This window comes from Pleurodeles waltl, chromosome 4_1 (assembly GCF_031143425.1).
Source record: "Pleurodeles waltl isolate 20211129_DDA chromosome 4_1, aPleWal1.hap1.20221129, whole genome shotgun sequence".
Lineage (NCBI taxonomy): Eukaryota > Metazoa > Chordata > Amphibia > Caudata > Salamandridae > Pleurodeles > Pleurodeles waltl.
This window is the reverse complement of record NC_090442.1, coordinates 374,058,692-374,075,104: the sequence shown is the minus strand read 5'-3', so window position 1 is coordinate 374,075,104 and position 16,413 is coordinate 374,058,692. Positions and strand designations below refer to the sequence as shown.

At 41.6% G+C, this 16,413-nt stretch overlaps 1 protein-coding gene across 1 annotated transcript; it reads left to right on the top strand.

Moving 5' to 3' along the window:
- The first annotated feature begins 320 nt into the window (after nucleotides 1-320).
- On the top strand, nucleotides 321-16,109 carry LOC138287761 (sulfotransferase 6B1-like). Its single transcript, XM_069228548.1, has 6 exons — nucleotides 321-529; nucleotides 2,128-2,312; nucleotides 2,809-2,935; nucleotides 10,655-10,749; nucleotides 12,234-12,420; nucleotides 13,567-16,109. Exons 1-6 carry the CDS (start codon nucleotides 391-393, stop codon nucleotides 13,680-13,682), a joined length of 849 nt encoding a protein of 282 aa, XP_069084649.1. The 5' UTR covers nucleotides 321-390; the 3' UTR covers nucleotides 13,683-16,109.
- Nucleotides 16,110-16,413: the final 304 nt, after the last annotated feature.

Sequence of the window (16,413 nt, the reverse complement as noted above, 5' to 3'; positions counted from 1 at the left end):
CTTTAGACAAATACAGTTGTTAGGCTCGGGGCTGTAGAAAATCGTGGCTCACGGAAGGAGGTTATTGCAGCTACACCACACTAATCTTATTTAAATGAGATAAGAGGTACGTGTTAGGCAATGCTGATGAAAGGAAGGTCTGAAAGAGATCTTTTTTTCTTTGGGCCGTGCCGATATCACGCTCTCTGGGTCAGCGTCAGGCACCCGGGGCATGCCATAAAGTTCCCGATAAGGTTTGACTGGAATGTTGTGGCTGGGAGTTAAGGGTATAAAAGAAGCCCTCCGACTGTGCCTCAGTCTCTCTCTCCTGGGCACTGATGCTAGTGTATCACTGACTGAGAAGTCACCTTAACTCCAGTGATACTCTAAGACCTTACCACACTAGCAACAATGTCAAGCCACCCAAACCTTATTCACATGTTCAATGGTATCCCCTTCACGACAAGGTCGTCTACTGACCTCCTGAGGTCACTCGATACCTTCCAGGCGAGAGAAGACGACCTGCTCCTCGTTTCTTACCCGAAGTCAGGTAAATCCGCATTTTACAACTTTCCAGTTGCTTGCATTGCATTCGAAATATTTCATTTTGACAAACAGGATATTTTTCAGAGTTCGTTTAGTGGTACATTGAAGTTTTCTCTTGATGTGGCACAATTCTTGGACTCCAATCTATTGTATTTTATTAATAATATGTGCCCATGCCTTTGGCTGTAAATGAAATAGTTTATAAATTTTGAAAAGGTTATCCTCAGAATTTATATTTGGTGTAGTAATCCTTGTTGTACACTTTACTACCAATAGTGTATGCTCGTCATAGCCTGGATGAAAGGAGGCACTTAAGTTTTCTACACCAGATTTGACTTTCCATGTCATTATGTGGGTGCAATAGGCACATCTATACATTGACATTTGTTCTAGGCAGGTGAAGATATTTGTATATACACATGTTCATCCGTAACCCAGAACCTGGTGGAAGATTATTCTTTACTTGCCCCAAAGCACCAAAAATTGACAATACCTTGCCATTGGTTTATTTTGATTTTCTCATTCAAATTATTGTATGTGGTTATTTAGGTCAGTAAATGCAACTGATATATAAAAATACATTTTAATTTTCAAGTGTTAGGATATTGAAGGACAAGAGAATGTACACATTGGAACACAACTGCTGGGGTTGACTTGGGCTCAGGTAGTGTTTCAGCATTACAAAGTCACTCAGAGTTAAGACACACTGCAGCAGACCCTAAGCATTCATAGGGTCCCATTTGGAAAGAAGCATTTGTTCCCATAAAGAATGCCCTTGCATGTCACTTTTGGTTTTCCAGGTGAAAAAAGAAAAATCTGCACATGTCAGTGGATTTCAATGTATATCACAACACGCTCATGGAACATATGCTAGAGATTTTCCAGAGCAGGTCCTTTAGAAAGAGTACACAGGTACATTAAAGAGCCTGCTGCATTGTTCAGTATGGTTAAATCAAATAGGCTAACATAGAAGTCACCAGGAATCTGTGAATGGAAAGTAGTCAGGAACAAAGGTTCTTGAGCATTTACTTCAGACACTAGGGTCCGACCGCCACATTATGATCCTAGAATGATGCAGACAGTACCGCAGGGGTACGACAGGATGCTGGAGTGCTACAATTTTGGCCTTGGCTCCCTTAAGGGAGCCAAGACCAATACCGTAACACTGTTCCCGTCGGTCAGCCCAGCAGGAACACATAATACGATGTTCCCGCTGGCCAGCCTAGAGGGAACATTATAAAATGCTCGGGGAGGGAACGCCACCGCCCTGGTGGTGGCATCCACTTGGCATCTTGGGAGGTCCCATGGTGGGACCGCCAGAGCCGTAAGCAGGACCTAAGTCAAAGACACCTTGCAAATGAACACTTTTATGTTTTAGAAATTTCTTTTGTCCATAAATGGTCTGCAAATGTGAAAGGTTGAATAGAAATTCCTCACTATTATAGAGAAATGAACTTGGCATTCTTCAATATTATATTCAATGATCTTGTCACATTAGATATTTTCTCATTAATTAACCAGATCATTGTATTGGTTTTGATAGTATCATCAAATGATTGAGGGACGTCTAGGGAAAGGTTCTAAATGTTTAATATGTTCTAGGAACCCACTGGCTGGCAGAAATTATTAAGAATCTGTATGACTCCAAGGTGACCCTGACATCCCCTCTTGAGTTTGGGGAACTTTCTAAACTAGAAGAAATGAAAAATTTGCCTTCCAGAAGAATTATCCCTACGCATTTGAGCTACAACATGTTGCCACATGACCTGAAAGCAAAAAAATGCAAGGTAAGAATTATTTTTCCAAATATAAAGTAAAAATATTGACAGTGCTAAACAAAATACATTGACTAAATGTGGAATACATACTGCTAGATTACATTCCCTCCATATCTAGAAAAATGGAACACTTCTCATTATCTCAATAATTCTGAAAGAACTTGATATATTTCAATGTATCTCTGTAAATAATATTTTAATTCATCTATGGCTCAATGCACTGATGTTGAAATTATATTCAGTTAGACACTCTTTATCTTGGGCGGATCGCCATAAAAGCGTACTAACTATAGCGTTTAGTGAAACAAATCATACAAAATATTTCTAATCTGATGTTTAATTTCTCTCTGCACCAGATGGGAGCAACAACATAGAACACGTATTAGCAAGATGAGGAAATAAAGAAATGTGCACTGTTAACATTTGTATGAATCATTGACAGGCAGATATTTTTCAGAGTTGATCACATTTTGCCGCCACTGACAGTATTTCTTCCTTCCTATAGTCAATCTACATTGTGCGAAATCCAAAGGACACAGCAGTTTCGCTATATCATTACTACAGAGACAACCCAAACCTGCCAACCATTGAAGCATGGCCTGCTTACTTCAACATGTTCATGCAGGGAGAAGGTAAACAAGTCTATACAAGCAATGTATTTTAATTCATTCAAAGCTTTTAACCAATTGGATGTTTACGTTGCAGGCAGAAACATGAGTTGTGGGAATCGACAATGTTAGGTTTTCACGCCAATTGCGATAGGTTGTTGGCGTAATTAATGAGGCCTGTAGCTGATTATCTGGTCATCTTTCCAGTCTAGTGGGAAGCAAGGATACATCATATGCACCCTAACAAGTCAGATTCACCATCTTTATTGGTTTTCCTCTACTGAGATCTTTATCCCTCACATTTCACCAGTTATGTTTATACATAACGAAGTCTGGTGTGTAAATAAACTAAAGGTCGTGGCTTTTAATGGGATTAACGATGCCTATAATGTCTCTCAAATACACAACCGAGAATCTCGTTCACTTACAATGCACTTTTAACTGTCAACAGTGCACCCTAACCTACCATTAGCTGTGGATTGCGGTACCATCACAGAGATAGGCAATTTGCATATTGACATTTCTTGCCTCCTGTTTGGTCATATTCCATTATGCCATCTCAATGCCCAAGCCAGCTGTCCAATCACGAACCCTCTCGCATCTCATATGCTTTCAGTTAGTCCTTTGGCCCTTTCCTTTGCCTCCCCTCTCTAAAGCTGCTGTCTGTGTAGCAGAATGCTCCCCCGCCTTGTCAGCTTCCTGTCTTGCTCCCCATCTTCATTGTTCTTTACAGCCTGGTTATGCACAAAAAATAGGAAGCCATCCAACTTTGGAGTTTAACCGTAAGTGAAAACTTAGTTTTGGCAACTGAAACGCAAGGAAAGCTATTTGGTTGCTCAGTGGTAGAGTTTATGGAGGAAGGTTATTGAGGCCCACACACTGCAGAGTTGCTTTTTGAAATTCTGCGACGGTAAGGGTCAGACTTTTCTATGAGGTCTCATAAAACTGGTCATATAATAATTGAAGAAGATTTGTCTTTTGCAATTCCAAGAATATTCCCTGTCCGATCAGTGCAGTGGCGTAACGAAATTTGATGGGGCCCCCCTTCGGACTCACGCTGAGCTCTCAGGCCAGAGTACTGTGCTGAAAGGTCCCCTGGAGCTTGGGGCCCCCAGCGTTGCAGGGGCTGCGGAGCCTTTGTTACGCCACAGGATATGTGCAGTATTGGTTATAATTTATAGTACTAGTCTCTTTAAGGTTTTAACATAAATGCCCTTCTACATGAAGAACCCATTAAAACAGTGGAAGTAGAATTTGCACTCTTTTCAAATCTAATAAAAGAGAACATAAATTGTCTTTGACATAGCCCCAGCTTTCACAGTTGAAATGTACAATAAGATTAACTCTTTTATCGTATTTGCAAATAATAAATGCTCCATTATGGACTTACTGTTTTTTCACCAGTGCAAGTTTTCAATATGTATATAGTTTTACTCTGTACTGTTAAAACTGAAATGCTGACAATGTTATCCCTAGTCAGTTAAAATCCTCTGTTTGGATATCATCACCTCAAATTTTCTTCTAATTTCCAAAGCACAAACATTAAATATGTTTTTAATCTAAACTCTCAATACATAGGCTCAAAAGAGTATATGCTCTTGTTTGAATGGGTCATAATAGGTATTCAAATAAATGTCAGTTGAGACATACACTGCAGGAACCCATACCACAAAACAAGGTTACGCAGGAACACTCCCTCCTTGGGAATAGACTGTTAGATGAGCGAATAAAAAAAAAACTATTCTCACTCACATTTTGACCCGGTATGAAAATCTCAGAGCGCTTTGGCATGCCTACAAGAATGATGGAGACGAGACGTAGGGGGACCTAGATGAAGAGGTCTGGATGACCGCACTGGGATCCACCAGCGCAGTCAAAATAAAAACAAGCTACGCCTAATACAAATTAAGATACTTCACAGGACAAATTACACAAGGCTATGACTGCATAAAGTAGGTAGAGCAGACAACCGACGGTGCTGGAGAGAATGCGGATTGGAAGGTATATTACTGCATACATTGTGGAAATGTCCCAAGCTGAGTCATTTCTGGGAGAAAGTGCGCAAATCACTGGAGGGTGCCATTGGAGTCCCCTTGGACTTGAAGTCATGGACTGACTTGTTCGGTATTTGGGAACCTCTGGGTGTCACAAAAAGTCAGCAAAAACTAATTATAATCAGATGCATAACAGCCAAACATGACATAGCACAAAAGCCGGGACATAAATACCCTCCCAAATATGATACATGAGAAACTCAAATGGAGCACTGTAAATTGTTGGAAAAAGAGATATACAAAGGGAGGGGCTGTATGAAGACATTTCTGAGAATTTGGGGTACTTGAGAAATGCAGTGTCTGTAGGGAAACACAAGCCAGGAAAGACTTGACCACTGGCCGCATCGTGATTATAGGCAGGAATCTACTGGGCAGAATTAAGGGCCATATGTACGAGCACATTTTCCCATTGGCACAGAATGGGAAAAACCCTTTGCTACATCTGGCCCTAAATGACTTATGGTTGACTCAGGGTGTGGCCAGTGGGAGGATGAGTGGATGACTGTCACCTTTCTACTTGATTGTTGCAAGCCTGGGGAGATGAAAAGTCAACTATTAGAGGTACCGCTGATCACCTCTAGTTGCTCAATGTATGATGCACGGTTGTTCACTGTATTGGAGAAATTATAAAATCAATACAAAAAAAAAAAAATCTGTATCCAAAGTTCTCATGAATGTGAGAATGTACTTGTGCAGATTCATACAAAACACTGAAATCCTGTTTGCTGATTGCGAGTCCATCCACCGTAGGGTACAATAACTAAAGACAGCACAGCTGACTACACAGGTAGAGTGAGTGCCTGCACACACCTGTTTAGGGCAGCCCACAAAACAATCAGTAGATGACCAATATCTATATGGTTATGTAGTTTCGTCCCCTACATGTCTCTGTCCATCAGAAAGAATCATGGCAACTTTATTCAAAAACATGCAATGGTTTTAGCTTTTCAAACATTAATAATTATAATACACATCTACGTAGTGAGCATCACATACTGAACTATAAATAGGTGCTTGAATGGGAGGCTTTTTATTACATGATACAATGGTACGTGTTCAGGCGACCTCAGCAAGATGAGTGGCTGAAGCAGCCCTTTCTTGATTCAGGAGCTTGCTATGCAGTTCACAAAGCTGGCCCTCTGCCCACAGATCCATCTTTCAGCCCGTTTCCTTATTCTGTGTTCAAGTGTCACGGGGATACTGTTTTAATGTGTCACTAAAACAGGATATGCACTCCTGAGAACATGATTGTATTGGTAGACTAGGTTGCTCAACTTTATTGATGGTCCTTATCTCAACCCAACACAGGCACAATGTAGAAGGAACTTCTCTGTTGGAATTAATGCTTCTAGTGCTTACAACTCATTGACTTTATGAGTGTGACTCAAATTACCTTCTTATCACCATTTAAATAGTAATTTATGTATTCAAATTCCTGAAAACACACTTAGACATTTAATCTAAATTACCATAAAGTGCAACAGTTCTGACTGTAGTAAAATCAGGAAACACACTACAAAAACACAGATTGTAAAGATCACAGAAAATGCATAATATAATTATTTCCAAACCAACCATTTACTTTACGCACAGAACTCATTGTAAGACAAGCATTTGCACTGCAATGGGTCTCGCGTTTGCTCGAGTTAGTGCTATTTGCGTTGTAAATTCTGAACTGGACTTTACTTGTCACATAAATTGAAAATGAAAAGTAAAACAGTTGACATAAGCAAGCCAATTCAAGGCGCCACGGCCGCCATGAGCATAAGCACAAAGGAGAGACACAAAAGGAAAAAGAAGTTTGCTCACAGTCAATCATATCGGTAAACATGCAATTATCCATGTACCAGGGTTGATGGCCAAGGCAGTAACAAAACTGCACCAAGGGGGGAAAAATGTAAAGCATTTACCAATGAAGGCAAAGGATGTTTGAAAGGCAAGCCCATGAACTAGTAATGGTGATGGGTGTGAGGTGGGTGTGATTAAAAGCCCACAGATAGATTACAACACATCAGAGCGCTCCCGTACTTGACTTAAAAAATTAAGGGGAAAGGGCATGCTCGGATGCACCTCTTAACTCATACCATTCCTAGACTGCCTAGAGGCTCATGTTGACCAAAAGAGAATTTCCAAAGTTCGTAAGACTGGATTGACTGTAGTAAATTCGAAAACTAGAACATAAACTCGAGTCTAATAATACTTAGTTTATTTTATAATGCATAGTTTTGAATGACAGTCTGGCTACCAGGGTAGTACTTCAGAGGACTAAGGTGTCGAACGCAGAAGAGAAGGAGCAGATGTGGTAGGAGAAAAACAATACATTAATTAGTCTAGCGTTCCGGATTCATACGCAGAGCAGAACAGGTTGGCCTTCATTACTCTTCAGAACTTCCTACAGCCACGTTCCAAAAGGGGTGCAGCAGAAGAGCCTTTGTAGCAAAGGGATCTAACCCTAGAACATTTAGACTTTTCTGGGTGATAGACGCTTTGGGGAGGTTGACCTTACGTGTCACGTTGACTAGTAGACCGGAAACACTCTTGCAGGAGGAAGGCAGCTGGCTGTAGGAAGCACCACTGGTACCCATTCTAGTTGTCATGGTCGTGGAGTTGTGGTCAGAACTCCTTCAGCAAATGTTGATACTCGCATTGTAATTTTGAGCATGATAGAAAAATATAGATTGAAAGGCCACGTGCAGCCTGAGCAGCTATCGTGCAATCACGTAGCCTGCAGTGCAGAGGCACGCTGTACAGACAGTAGAGGACATACAACGGTGCAAGACAGCACACTATTGTACATAACTGAACATTTCGTTATGCTCCATTCTCCTACTGCTTCTTGTCACACTGACAGTCTAGGAGGGCACTGGCCTAGCACAGTCACCACATACCACAGAAAGTGGACACAATAAGGAGAACAGACAAAAAGTGAGTTTTTCACAGAACTGTGAGCTGTTCTTTCCGTTTTGTTTTTTTCCATTGTAGCCAGGCTTCTTTGCTGCTGCTGGTCCTCTGGTTTCTGTGCTTCTGAAGCAGTGCTAATGATTTCTTATAGCCCAGTGATTCTGCACATCAGCTGCACACCACCCTTTCCCTGGCTACGGCAGCAGTAATATCACCTGGCATTCCTGCAAACCCAGTACAGCCCACAGCAGTGTTTACTGTGTAACCTCACCCATTCGACTGTTACACGATGATCACGTGATTTGTGACTTGTGGCCCGACTTGTGCACGAGTCCCTGAGGCTCGAAGCCATTTAACATTGTCTCACTTCGATAACAAATGTAGCATTATAAAAACGAGTTCCAGTATGATTATCTAGTGCCACGAGCTGCTGTTTCGAGGAACCAGCGTGTTTCCACTTGCAAGATCTTTTTCAGCCACAATGTGCACCTGTGAGGTGCTTTCGATGTTTCAACTTCAGCAGAAAGCTTTACACTGTTGCTCGGCTGAGCTATTGTAATAACGTCTTTTGAAGTGACTATGAAGGCTCAGCTGAGGCCGTGTGGTTTGTGATCTTCCGTATACTTTGCTTTTAGACTGCTATGTCACCCTGAACTTTGCCCCTTAGAGTGTGAGTGTAGCCTTTCCCCCAGATTCATCGAAGAAGCAGATTAGATTGCGTTGATGGGTCTTTGGTATGGTTTTTCCAACAGTTGTTCTCTTTATACTTTTCTAAGTACACGCACCAATATCTTGTGAGCGGATACTATAGTGATGTGTCTGATTTTTTAAGGAGCTCCTTTTACGGAAAAACAGGAAGACCGTGCCTGGAAGGGAAGGGGGATAGGGGGGCGCACTCTACTACAAGATCTGCCGTACTCATTTGTTTATTTAGCCATTTTATAGAACGTCCCACGTGTCCTTGGTGCTGTTAATGCTTGATCGAGTTCCAAATGGTGGGTGTACTGTGAGTGCACTGTCACAGCTACAGTAAAATAATGACATCAGGGGCGTGGCATGGCCGTTGCAGTCCCTGGGCTCAGGGGGCCCCTCCAAGGACAAACCTCACCTGCCCATACTTTCACTGACTGGAAAAACCTCACCACGTTTGGCGAATTGCAGAAAAGTAGTACTAATATTGCTTTCTGAATTTGAGGTGGTGGGCTAAATATAGTGAAGAATTAGTTTTTAATTTGTAAAGAAAAATGCATACGTGTAGAAGTTGAAAAGCTTTCATTGGAGATTGCCACCATCATCGTCGTATTCAGAGGTTGCCCAAAACCTAGGTTGCCCATCTAGATTCCACTGCCTCCACCACCCTATACTTCTTGTCCATTTTCACTCTCTTGCAGGCTGTATTAAATTCCGGTTTTCTCCCTGTTTTCTATCTCTCTTCTTTCGTTTTTATTCTTTCCTTTGTCTTGGATTGGGTCAAAGCCTACAGACACAAAATAAGAACTGGAACCCCAAATTGTTTTCCAGCTGCTCCGTCTGCAGACCCCAGCACAAATTAGTCCCAGTAAGTAGTTATGTCTATAGACTGGCACGAAGAATGTTTTGTCGCCAAAATACATACCTGTATTAAGCAATGCAGATATGTTTAAGAGGTTTGTGTCAGCTGAAAATAGCTGTTAGCTCACTGACAAATGTTCTAATGTGATTTACATTTGATATATTCTACCAAGCACTGTCAATAAAAGTCAGATTTTTAAAAGCATTTTCCAACCTACTTGTTCAAAATGAGCCCACAAACGTAAAATAACATATTACAGATGGCCTGCTTCATATAGTGAGATTGCGCTTGCATATGCTATGCAACGTGCATTAATTTTTACACACCCATAAGGTCATGAGCAAAGTCTCACTAAAGGAGAGTGACCACAAACCCTAGAGGCAAAGAAGTTAATACATATGAAATCTCCCTTTTTTGTTAAAAAAGTTTTTATTGAGAATTTTAAGATCAAAACAGAACATTAATGGTTAGTATGAGCATGTAGGTGGTACATCAAATAGAAATGAAACATGAGAGGAATTTAACCACATCCTCGTTATATAATAGAAATACGGAGGCACGCTTCAGCAAATATGAGCTGCGGCGTATAGAACATCGTCTATATACGTGATGCTATGAAACCGGACAGATGCAGCATAGCTATGTAGAGGGAGGCAACAATGAAAACGGGCAGAGGAAGGACGAGTAGTGCACAGAAAAGGATTTCATCCAAATATCCTTACCCAGTTCCAGCAAGAACGTTAAAGCGGGGATTGTGTAATGCGCACAAGGAATAAACAGTTACTTTCTGTACGAATAGCTCAACACACCAGAGCTCATATAATTATGGACCTGGGACTACATGATTTTATTTTTACTCCTACATGAGGTGCAAAAACACAGTGACACTTCCTTCAAACTGGTCCTTCCTATGCCCATGGAGGAAGCTGTGCTCCCTGCCCGAACGCGTGGAGGTCTCTCAGCTTATTGGTGTCACTATGCCCACCCTGTTCCTCCATCAACGAGTATTTAATGTCTTCTCTCTGTAATATGTTGTCTATGTGAACTAGAGTGGAGGAATAGACAGAGATCTCTGATGTAAAAACTCCCAATTTCAGATGTGAGATGATTTGCATAGATTTGATCCTCCAGTTTGAAGTGTTTATGCCAAAGTATGTCTTTCATTTTGCTTAAATGAAAAGATAACATTTTCTGGGAATGTGTATCCATTGACTGTAACACATTTTTGCTTTACAGTTGTATGTGGGTCTTGGTTTGACCATATCCTGGGATGGGAAGAGCACAAAAATGATGGAACAATCCTAATTTTATATTACGAGTCAATGAAGAAGGTAAGAACGAGCGATTCTATGACTCATCTGAAAAAATACTCAAAACGCCATTACCAAAATAGTCAAAATATATTCATATTTAACTATCCTGAATGTAATACATAGAGTAGTTCTGAACGGGCAGATGTAAAATACTTCATCATCAACTCACTGACATTGCATGCACATTGATTAATAATGATATTGCCTTTCTCCTTTTCATCATGTCAATTACGACTATTCTTAGAGCACCAAAATCTAAGGGCTTCCAGCAGCTTGTCTACTATTTATGAGGTGGACGACTATGAGCTTGGAAGATAGTTATCTACTATTTAAATAAATAAAAGTCCAGTACATACATGGTTGCTCTAAGTGCCCCTACAACATCAAAATCGTAATTAAAAAGATTCAGTGGAATGTCTATTGTCCCACTGCAACAGCACCCCTTGGCTCTTCTATCAAGCAAACAAGTGGGAGACCATTAGTGGTGCAGATGTGGTTTATGTGGATGGGGAAGGGTTGAAGTCTAGTGGCTAAATTGCAGACCTTGGATCTTGGAGTCCTGAATTTTGCTCACAGTTTTGTCACCTCACAAACATAAATTGTATGATTCTAAGAAAGTTGCCAGTTAATCAGACTAAGGGGGTCATTCCGACCGCGGAGGGCGGCGGGCTCTGCCCGCCGGGCGGAATCCGCCCAAAGACCGCACCGCGGTCAAATGACCGCGGGGGTCATTCTAACTTTCCCGCTGGGCCGGCGGGCGATCTCCAAAAGATCGCCCGCCGGCCCAGCGGGAAAGCCCCTGCAAAGAGGAAGCCGGCTCCGAATGGAGCCGGCGGATTTGCAGGGGTGCGACGGGTGCAGTGACACCCGTCGCGATTTTCAGTGTCTGCAAAGCAGACACTGAAAATCTTCATGGGGCCCTGTTAGGGGGCCCCTGCACTGCCCATGCCAGTGGAATGGGCAGTGCAGGGGCCCCCAGGGGCCCCACGACACCCGTTCCCGCCATCCTGTTCCTGGCGGTAAAAACCGCCAGGAACAGGATGGCGGGAAGGGGGTCGGAATCCCCATGGCGGTGCTGCAAGCAGCGCCGCCATGGAGGATTCCCTGGGCGTGGGGTAAATCGGCGGTTCACCTTTTCTGACCGCGGCTTTACCGCCGCAGTCAGAATGGCCCTGGAAGCACCGCCAGCCTGTTGGCGGTGCTTCCATGGTCCCCGGCCCTGGCGGTTTGAAATCGCCAGGGTCGGAATGACACCTAAGTGTTTGTAGTGTAACTATTTAGAAACCTAGCATAAGGCGTTCTACTATGTTAGTAGGCATACATTTTAGGAAAAGTTGTTTATAATAGCAATCATGTCTAAGTTTGTAGTTACAAAACATTCTTCTGCAACATTAGCATCCCATATGATCCAAGTATGTTGCTAGTACTCGGTAGCAGGTAAAGTGTTTCCTCCTTTCTGTGATTCTGGTGACTGATAGTTATTCCTCTTATTTGATTTTCAGAATCTTCCTAAATCAATTCAGAAAATCTGCAGTTTCCTTGGTTTAAGTATTAGTGACCAAGAAATAAATGAAGTTTCAAGGATGTCTTCTTTCAACGAGATGAAAAACAACGTTGAGAAGGAAAACCACGACCCGAACCACACAGTGTGTGCGCTCACTTCCAACAGGAAACTCATATTCAGGAAAGGTGAGTTAGCAGAACTAGAGACTATGATGGTCATTATGTACAAGGCAGTATGGCCCACCATGTAGACTGTGTGTGTGTGTGTGTGTCAGTTATCTCTATTCCAAAGCCACTACCATTGTATGAAGTTAATTGGGTCCCGCCACTGTATCCCTCCATCAGCAATCCGTTGACAGTCCTCCGCTTTCAGAGCTGTAACATCAAAATATGGCAGTCAGAACACCGTTGAGTTGATGGTCTTCCGGGGTCCGCTGCAGATGCGGCTTGGCTGTAACACCGACAAGATCTAAAATCAGGCCCAATGGGCCTGATTTAGTCCTCTGCGGACAGGATACTCCATCACAACGGTGGCAGCTATCCTGTCGGCCGAAATCTAAATTCCATTGAAGATGATAGGATTTAGATTTCGGCAGACGGGATATCTGTCATGGTTGTGACAAGGTAACCCATCTGCCGAGTTCTAAATCAGGCCCTTTGTGTTTTTTGAAGTACACTTTACAAACTGAGTTGTCTCCTGATTATACACTTCTCTTATGCAGCCAAAATTGCCACTAGGCTCAGCTTTTTTATTGCATTAGCTAAAGGGATCATAAGCAAATGTGCTTCTTATATAAGTGTATTGAGGTCACTGTTATATATTATTGAAAATAATGGGGTTTGCTAGCCTGCTACAAACTAAAATAATACAATATGACTCGCGAAAATTCCTTTTGCTTTTAATAAAATCTACTTTTAGATTGACTAATTTTACGCTTTGCAGTAATGTGAATTTATGCTACCATTTCGGCCAGTAATAACCCATGAATACCATGAAACATACACCTTGGTAATAAGATCCCCGTTATGCAGGCCCCTGATCCATTGTTCTGGTGCTACTGTTTAAGTTGCCAATACTCAGGCAGGTTTTAGTGACTCGTTTTCCTGAATTATACCGCCGTGTTTGCAATTCTGCTTGATGAGAAAATATGAAGCAATGGGAATATCAAGAAATATAGACAACACACCTGAGCTGCAGTGTTGAAAGAAATACAGAGGCATGTGATGAATGTATTCTGACGCCTTCGATCTGATCACCAAGAATTAAATTGACTGTTCTGTTGACTGCAGAGGCAACTCACACTGCTTGTTTTATTTTATTTACTCTTACAGGAGCTGTTGGGGACTGGAAAAACCACTTTTCATCTAAACAGAACCGACTGTTCGATGAAGTTTACAAATCAAAGATGGAGTCCAGCGCTTTGGCAAGGCGCATTAGATACGAATGAGGATGCGACAAATGCGCACTCCATTTCTAGGAAAAGAAAGTTCAATCTCAGACTTTAGGAGCTTTCCACAAAATGTGGAGAGACAGTTTTGGAAGAACACTTCCTGGTAGAAATGCTGCTGGGAAATGAGATGAAGGAATACCAAAAGCCAGTTTAGGAGCCAGAGCTGTACTTTTCAGTTACACTGACACTTTTATCTCTTCTGTGATTGGTCGTGGCTTTCCTCATTGAATCCCTATAAAACAAATGTGAGCCCAAGCGATGTTTGATAACCTGCGGGTCCCAGATACTAAATGTGGGAACTTTGACATCCATTCTTTGTCGTATGGTAAAATGTGGACTCGCTGCTATGGAGTAATAATTATAGGTTTCAAAAATGCACTTTAGGATTTAAATGTATAAATACTCTTATGTAATATGCAGTGGTCCAAGTGCTTTAGAAAAGAATGAGAACTGTGATGCTATGCACAGTGGGGGTTGGGGGTGAGTGAGCATGGAGGGCGGAATCAAATGCTTGGCTAAAAATGACATGCGTAATGTTTAACTATTTGCCCCTCGTTCGAGTTCACGGGGCAGGAGACTCATTGCCTTACACTTCAGGTGATGCATTTGAGTTGAAGAATTAACCGTCTTGGGACAGTTGTCTTTTCACAAAAAGTAAGGAAACAGTTTCTCTTAAATTAAAAAAGTATGGGCACGTCCTGCCCCTCAGGTCCTGCCCAATTCAAACACTATTAATATGCACTTAATTCTTGAAAACATTAATAGAAACAGTGGGATAAGCTGAAAACAGATGTGCTCTACATGGCATGGTTTAGTCAATGTAATTATCCCGTTTTTTTGACAGACGCCATTCATAAAATAGTGGTCGTGAAAGACAGCGGGTGACATTCTAGCCTCTAACACCTGATGAATGCCACTTGATAACAATCTCTTCCAGATCAGGGTAGTGCTCAATCCATGATGTAAGACTGATCGCTGTTTGGTACGCAACAATAAACAGTAACTATTAGTTACAGGACTTATGTTACAAAAACGTTCACATTTATTGTTGCAGGGGAATACTACAACAGTCTGATATCTACTTAAATGCAGAAGACTCCCTTTCATAGTGTATATGGCAATAGCAATCACCTATACTTCACTCCTAGGAGGGTAGGGGCTAGCAGTGATAAAAAAATATTCCATTTAGTTTATAGAGTGTTAAACGTTCACTGCTAAGGTCTGCGTGTCATCTGAAGATCACAGACTCCAGTTCCCGCTTGGCAAACTCTGACTTTCGCCTTTCCAAGGTAGAAAAAAATATATAATAGATTATGCTTTTATGTCTGTCTTCTCAGGGAAGCTCATTCTCAGTGACTGGAAGTAAATCTATGGAAGTCAATTCATATTCACTATTAGTGTAATAAAAAATTGACAGAAAACAAAGAAAGTGGAACCCCAGCTAATGTTTATTAGGATGAGATTCTCCTGTGTTCCTGGCACCGATTTGCCACCTCTGAGGCCAGGGGTCCTAAAGGCAGTGTCAGGGATCACAGGTGGCGAGCCAGGGGTCACAGCTGAGAACCTCTGGCAACACCTAAATGATGCCCATTGGTAAATCCGCTATGTAGGCATCATTTGAAAGATGGTAGGAAGCATGTGGTGTGCAGAAAATAGGAAAACGCATAGTAACACACTCGTTTAATAACATGGGCTTACTTTGTATTTCTGTCACGTCTTACCCTCAGTAGAGGACAATAGTAAAAAGCTTACATTTTCACAAAGTCCTACGAGTTTTCAACTTTTGTAGCTCAGCACCTTATCCCAAAAATTAAGTGCATATGTTCATTTTCTAATTTCCCTGACTATGAATTCAAGGTGCACCTCGCACACCTGTCCTGAGTAAATCAAACACAAAGCAGAATTTCTTCCTTCAAAAGTCAAGACAAACACATGTGGGTGAAAAGCGCGATGCTGTGCCAAACCATAGGTCAATATGTTGTTTTTCTACATAGTTTTGTGAATTGATAACATGAATACATTTTAAATTAGCTCTAGCTCTGCCTGAAGGTCTGCTATTCTCTTATATAAGTCTTCAGTTTTCTCAGAGCCAACAGCATAATCACTGACTGCACACTGGAGCGCCTACTCTGTCTTTTCACAAAGTAGGCATGCGTCATCATTGCATCATCAAACAGACTGATCAGTAGTTATCAAAACGCCGTAAGTCACTGTGAACTTTTGAAGTGTGATGTAATCCTAACTAAAGGGTGCATATTTTTGTAGTGTGATAAATGTTATGCTTATAAACCCATGAATTTGAAGCAGCTTATGCATGTTTATTAAAATGAACCAGCCAATGTATGTTTAATCTTGTTGAAAAACAACAAGTAGTTCCTAAAACATTGCACTTTATGAAGTAAAAATAAACTAACAATACATATATTGGATGTCCATGTTAACTTGCTATGCAAAGAAAGAAAAAAATGCATTGTCATCATATATAATCTGGAACTCTCCATTCTCGCCTAGATGATGGAGCTGTGAGTATATGAATTCAGGGGTAGCCAGGTCTCCAAATCTACAGATCTAATGGAAGTCATTATCCCCTTGGAACAATTTCTGTATGTATTACTGGAGCTGGTTCAGGAAAAAAGCACAGATAATTAGGTCTGCGCCATGCCAGATGACCTGTCTCTTATGTGATCCTGGAAAATAGAACCCCAATGCAGGAGTCAGGCTCTTGAAA

Coding starts and splice junctions, on each gene's coding strand:
- LOC138287761 (XM_069228548.1), top strand. CDS start 391: ATGTCAAGCCACCCAAACCTTATTCACATGTTCAATGGTATCCCCTTC. Junction 2,936..10,654: donor CATGTTCATGCAGGGAGAAG/GTAAACAAGTCT, acceptor TTTGCTTTACAG/TTGTATGTGGGTCTTGGTTT. Junction 12,421..13,566: donor GAAACTCATATTCAGGAAAG/GTGAGTTAGCAG, acceptor TTACTCTTACAG/GAGCTGTTGGGGACTGGAAA.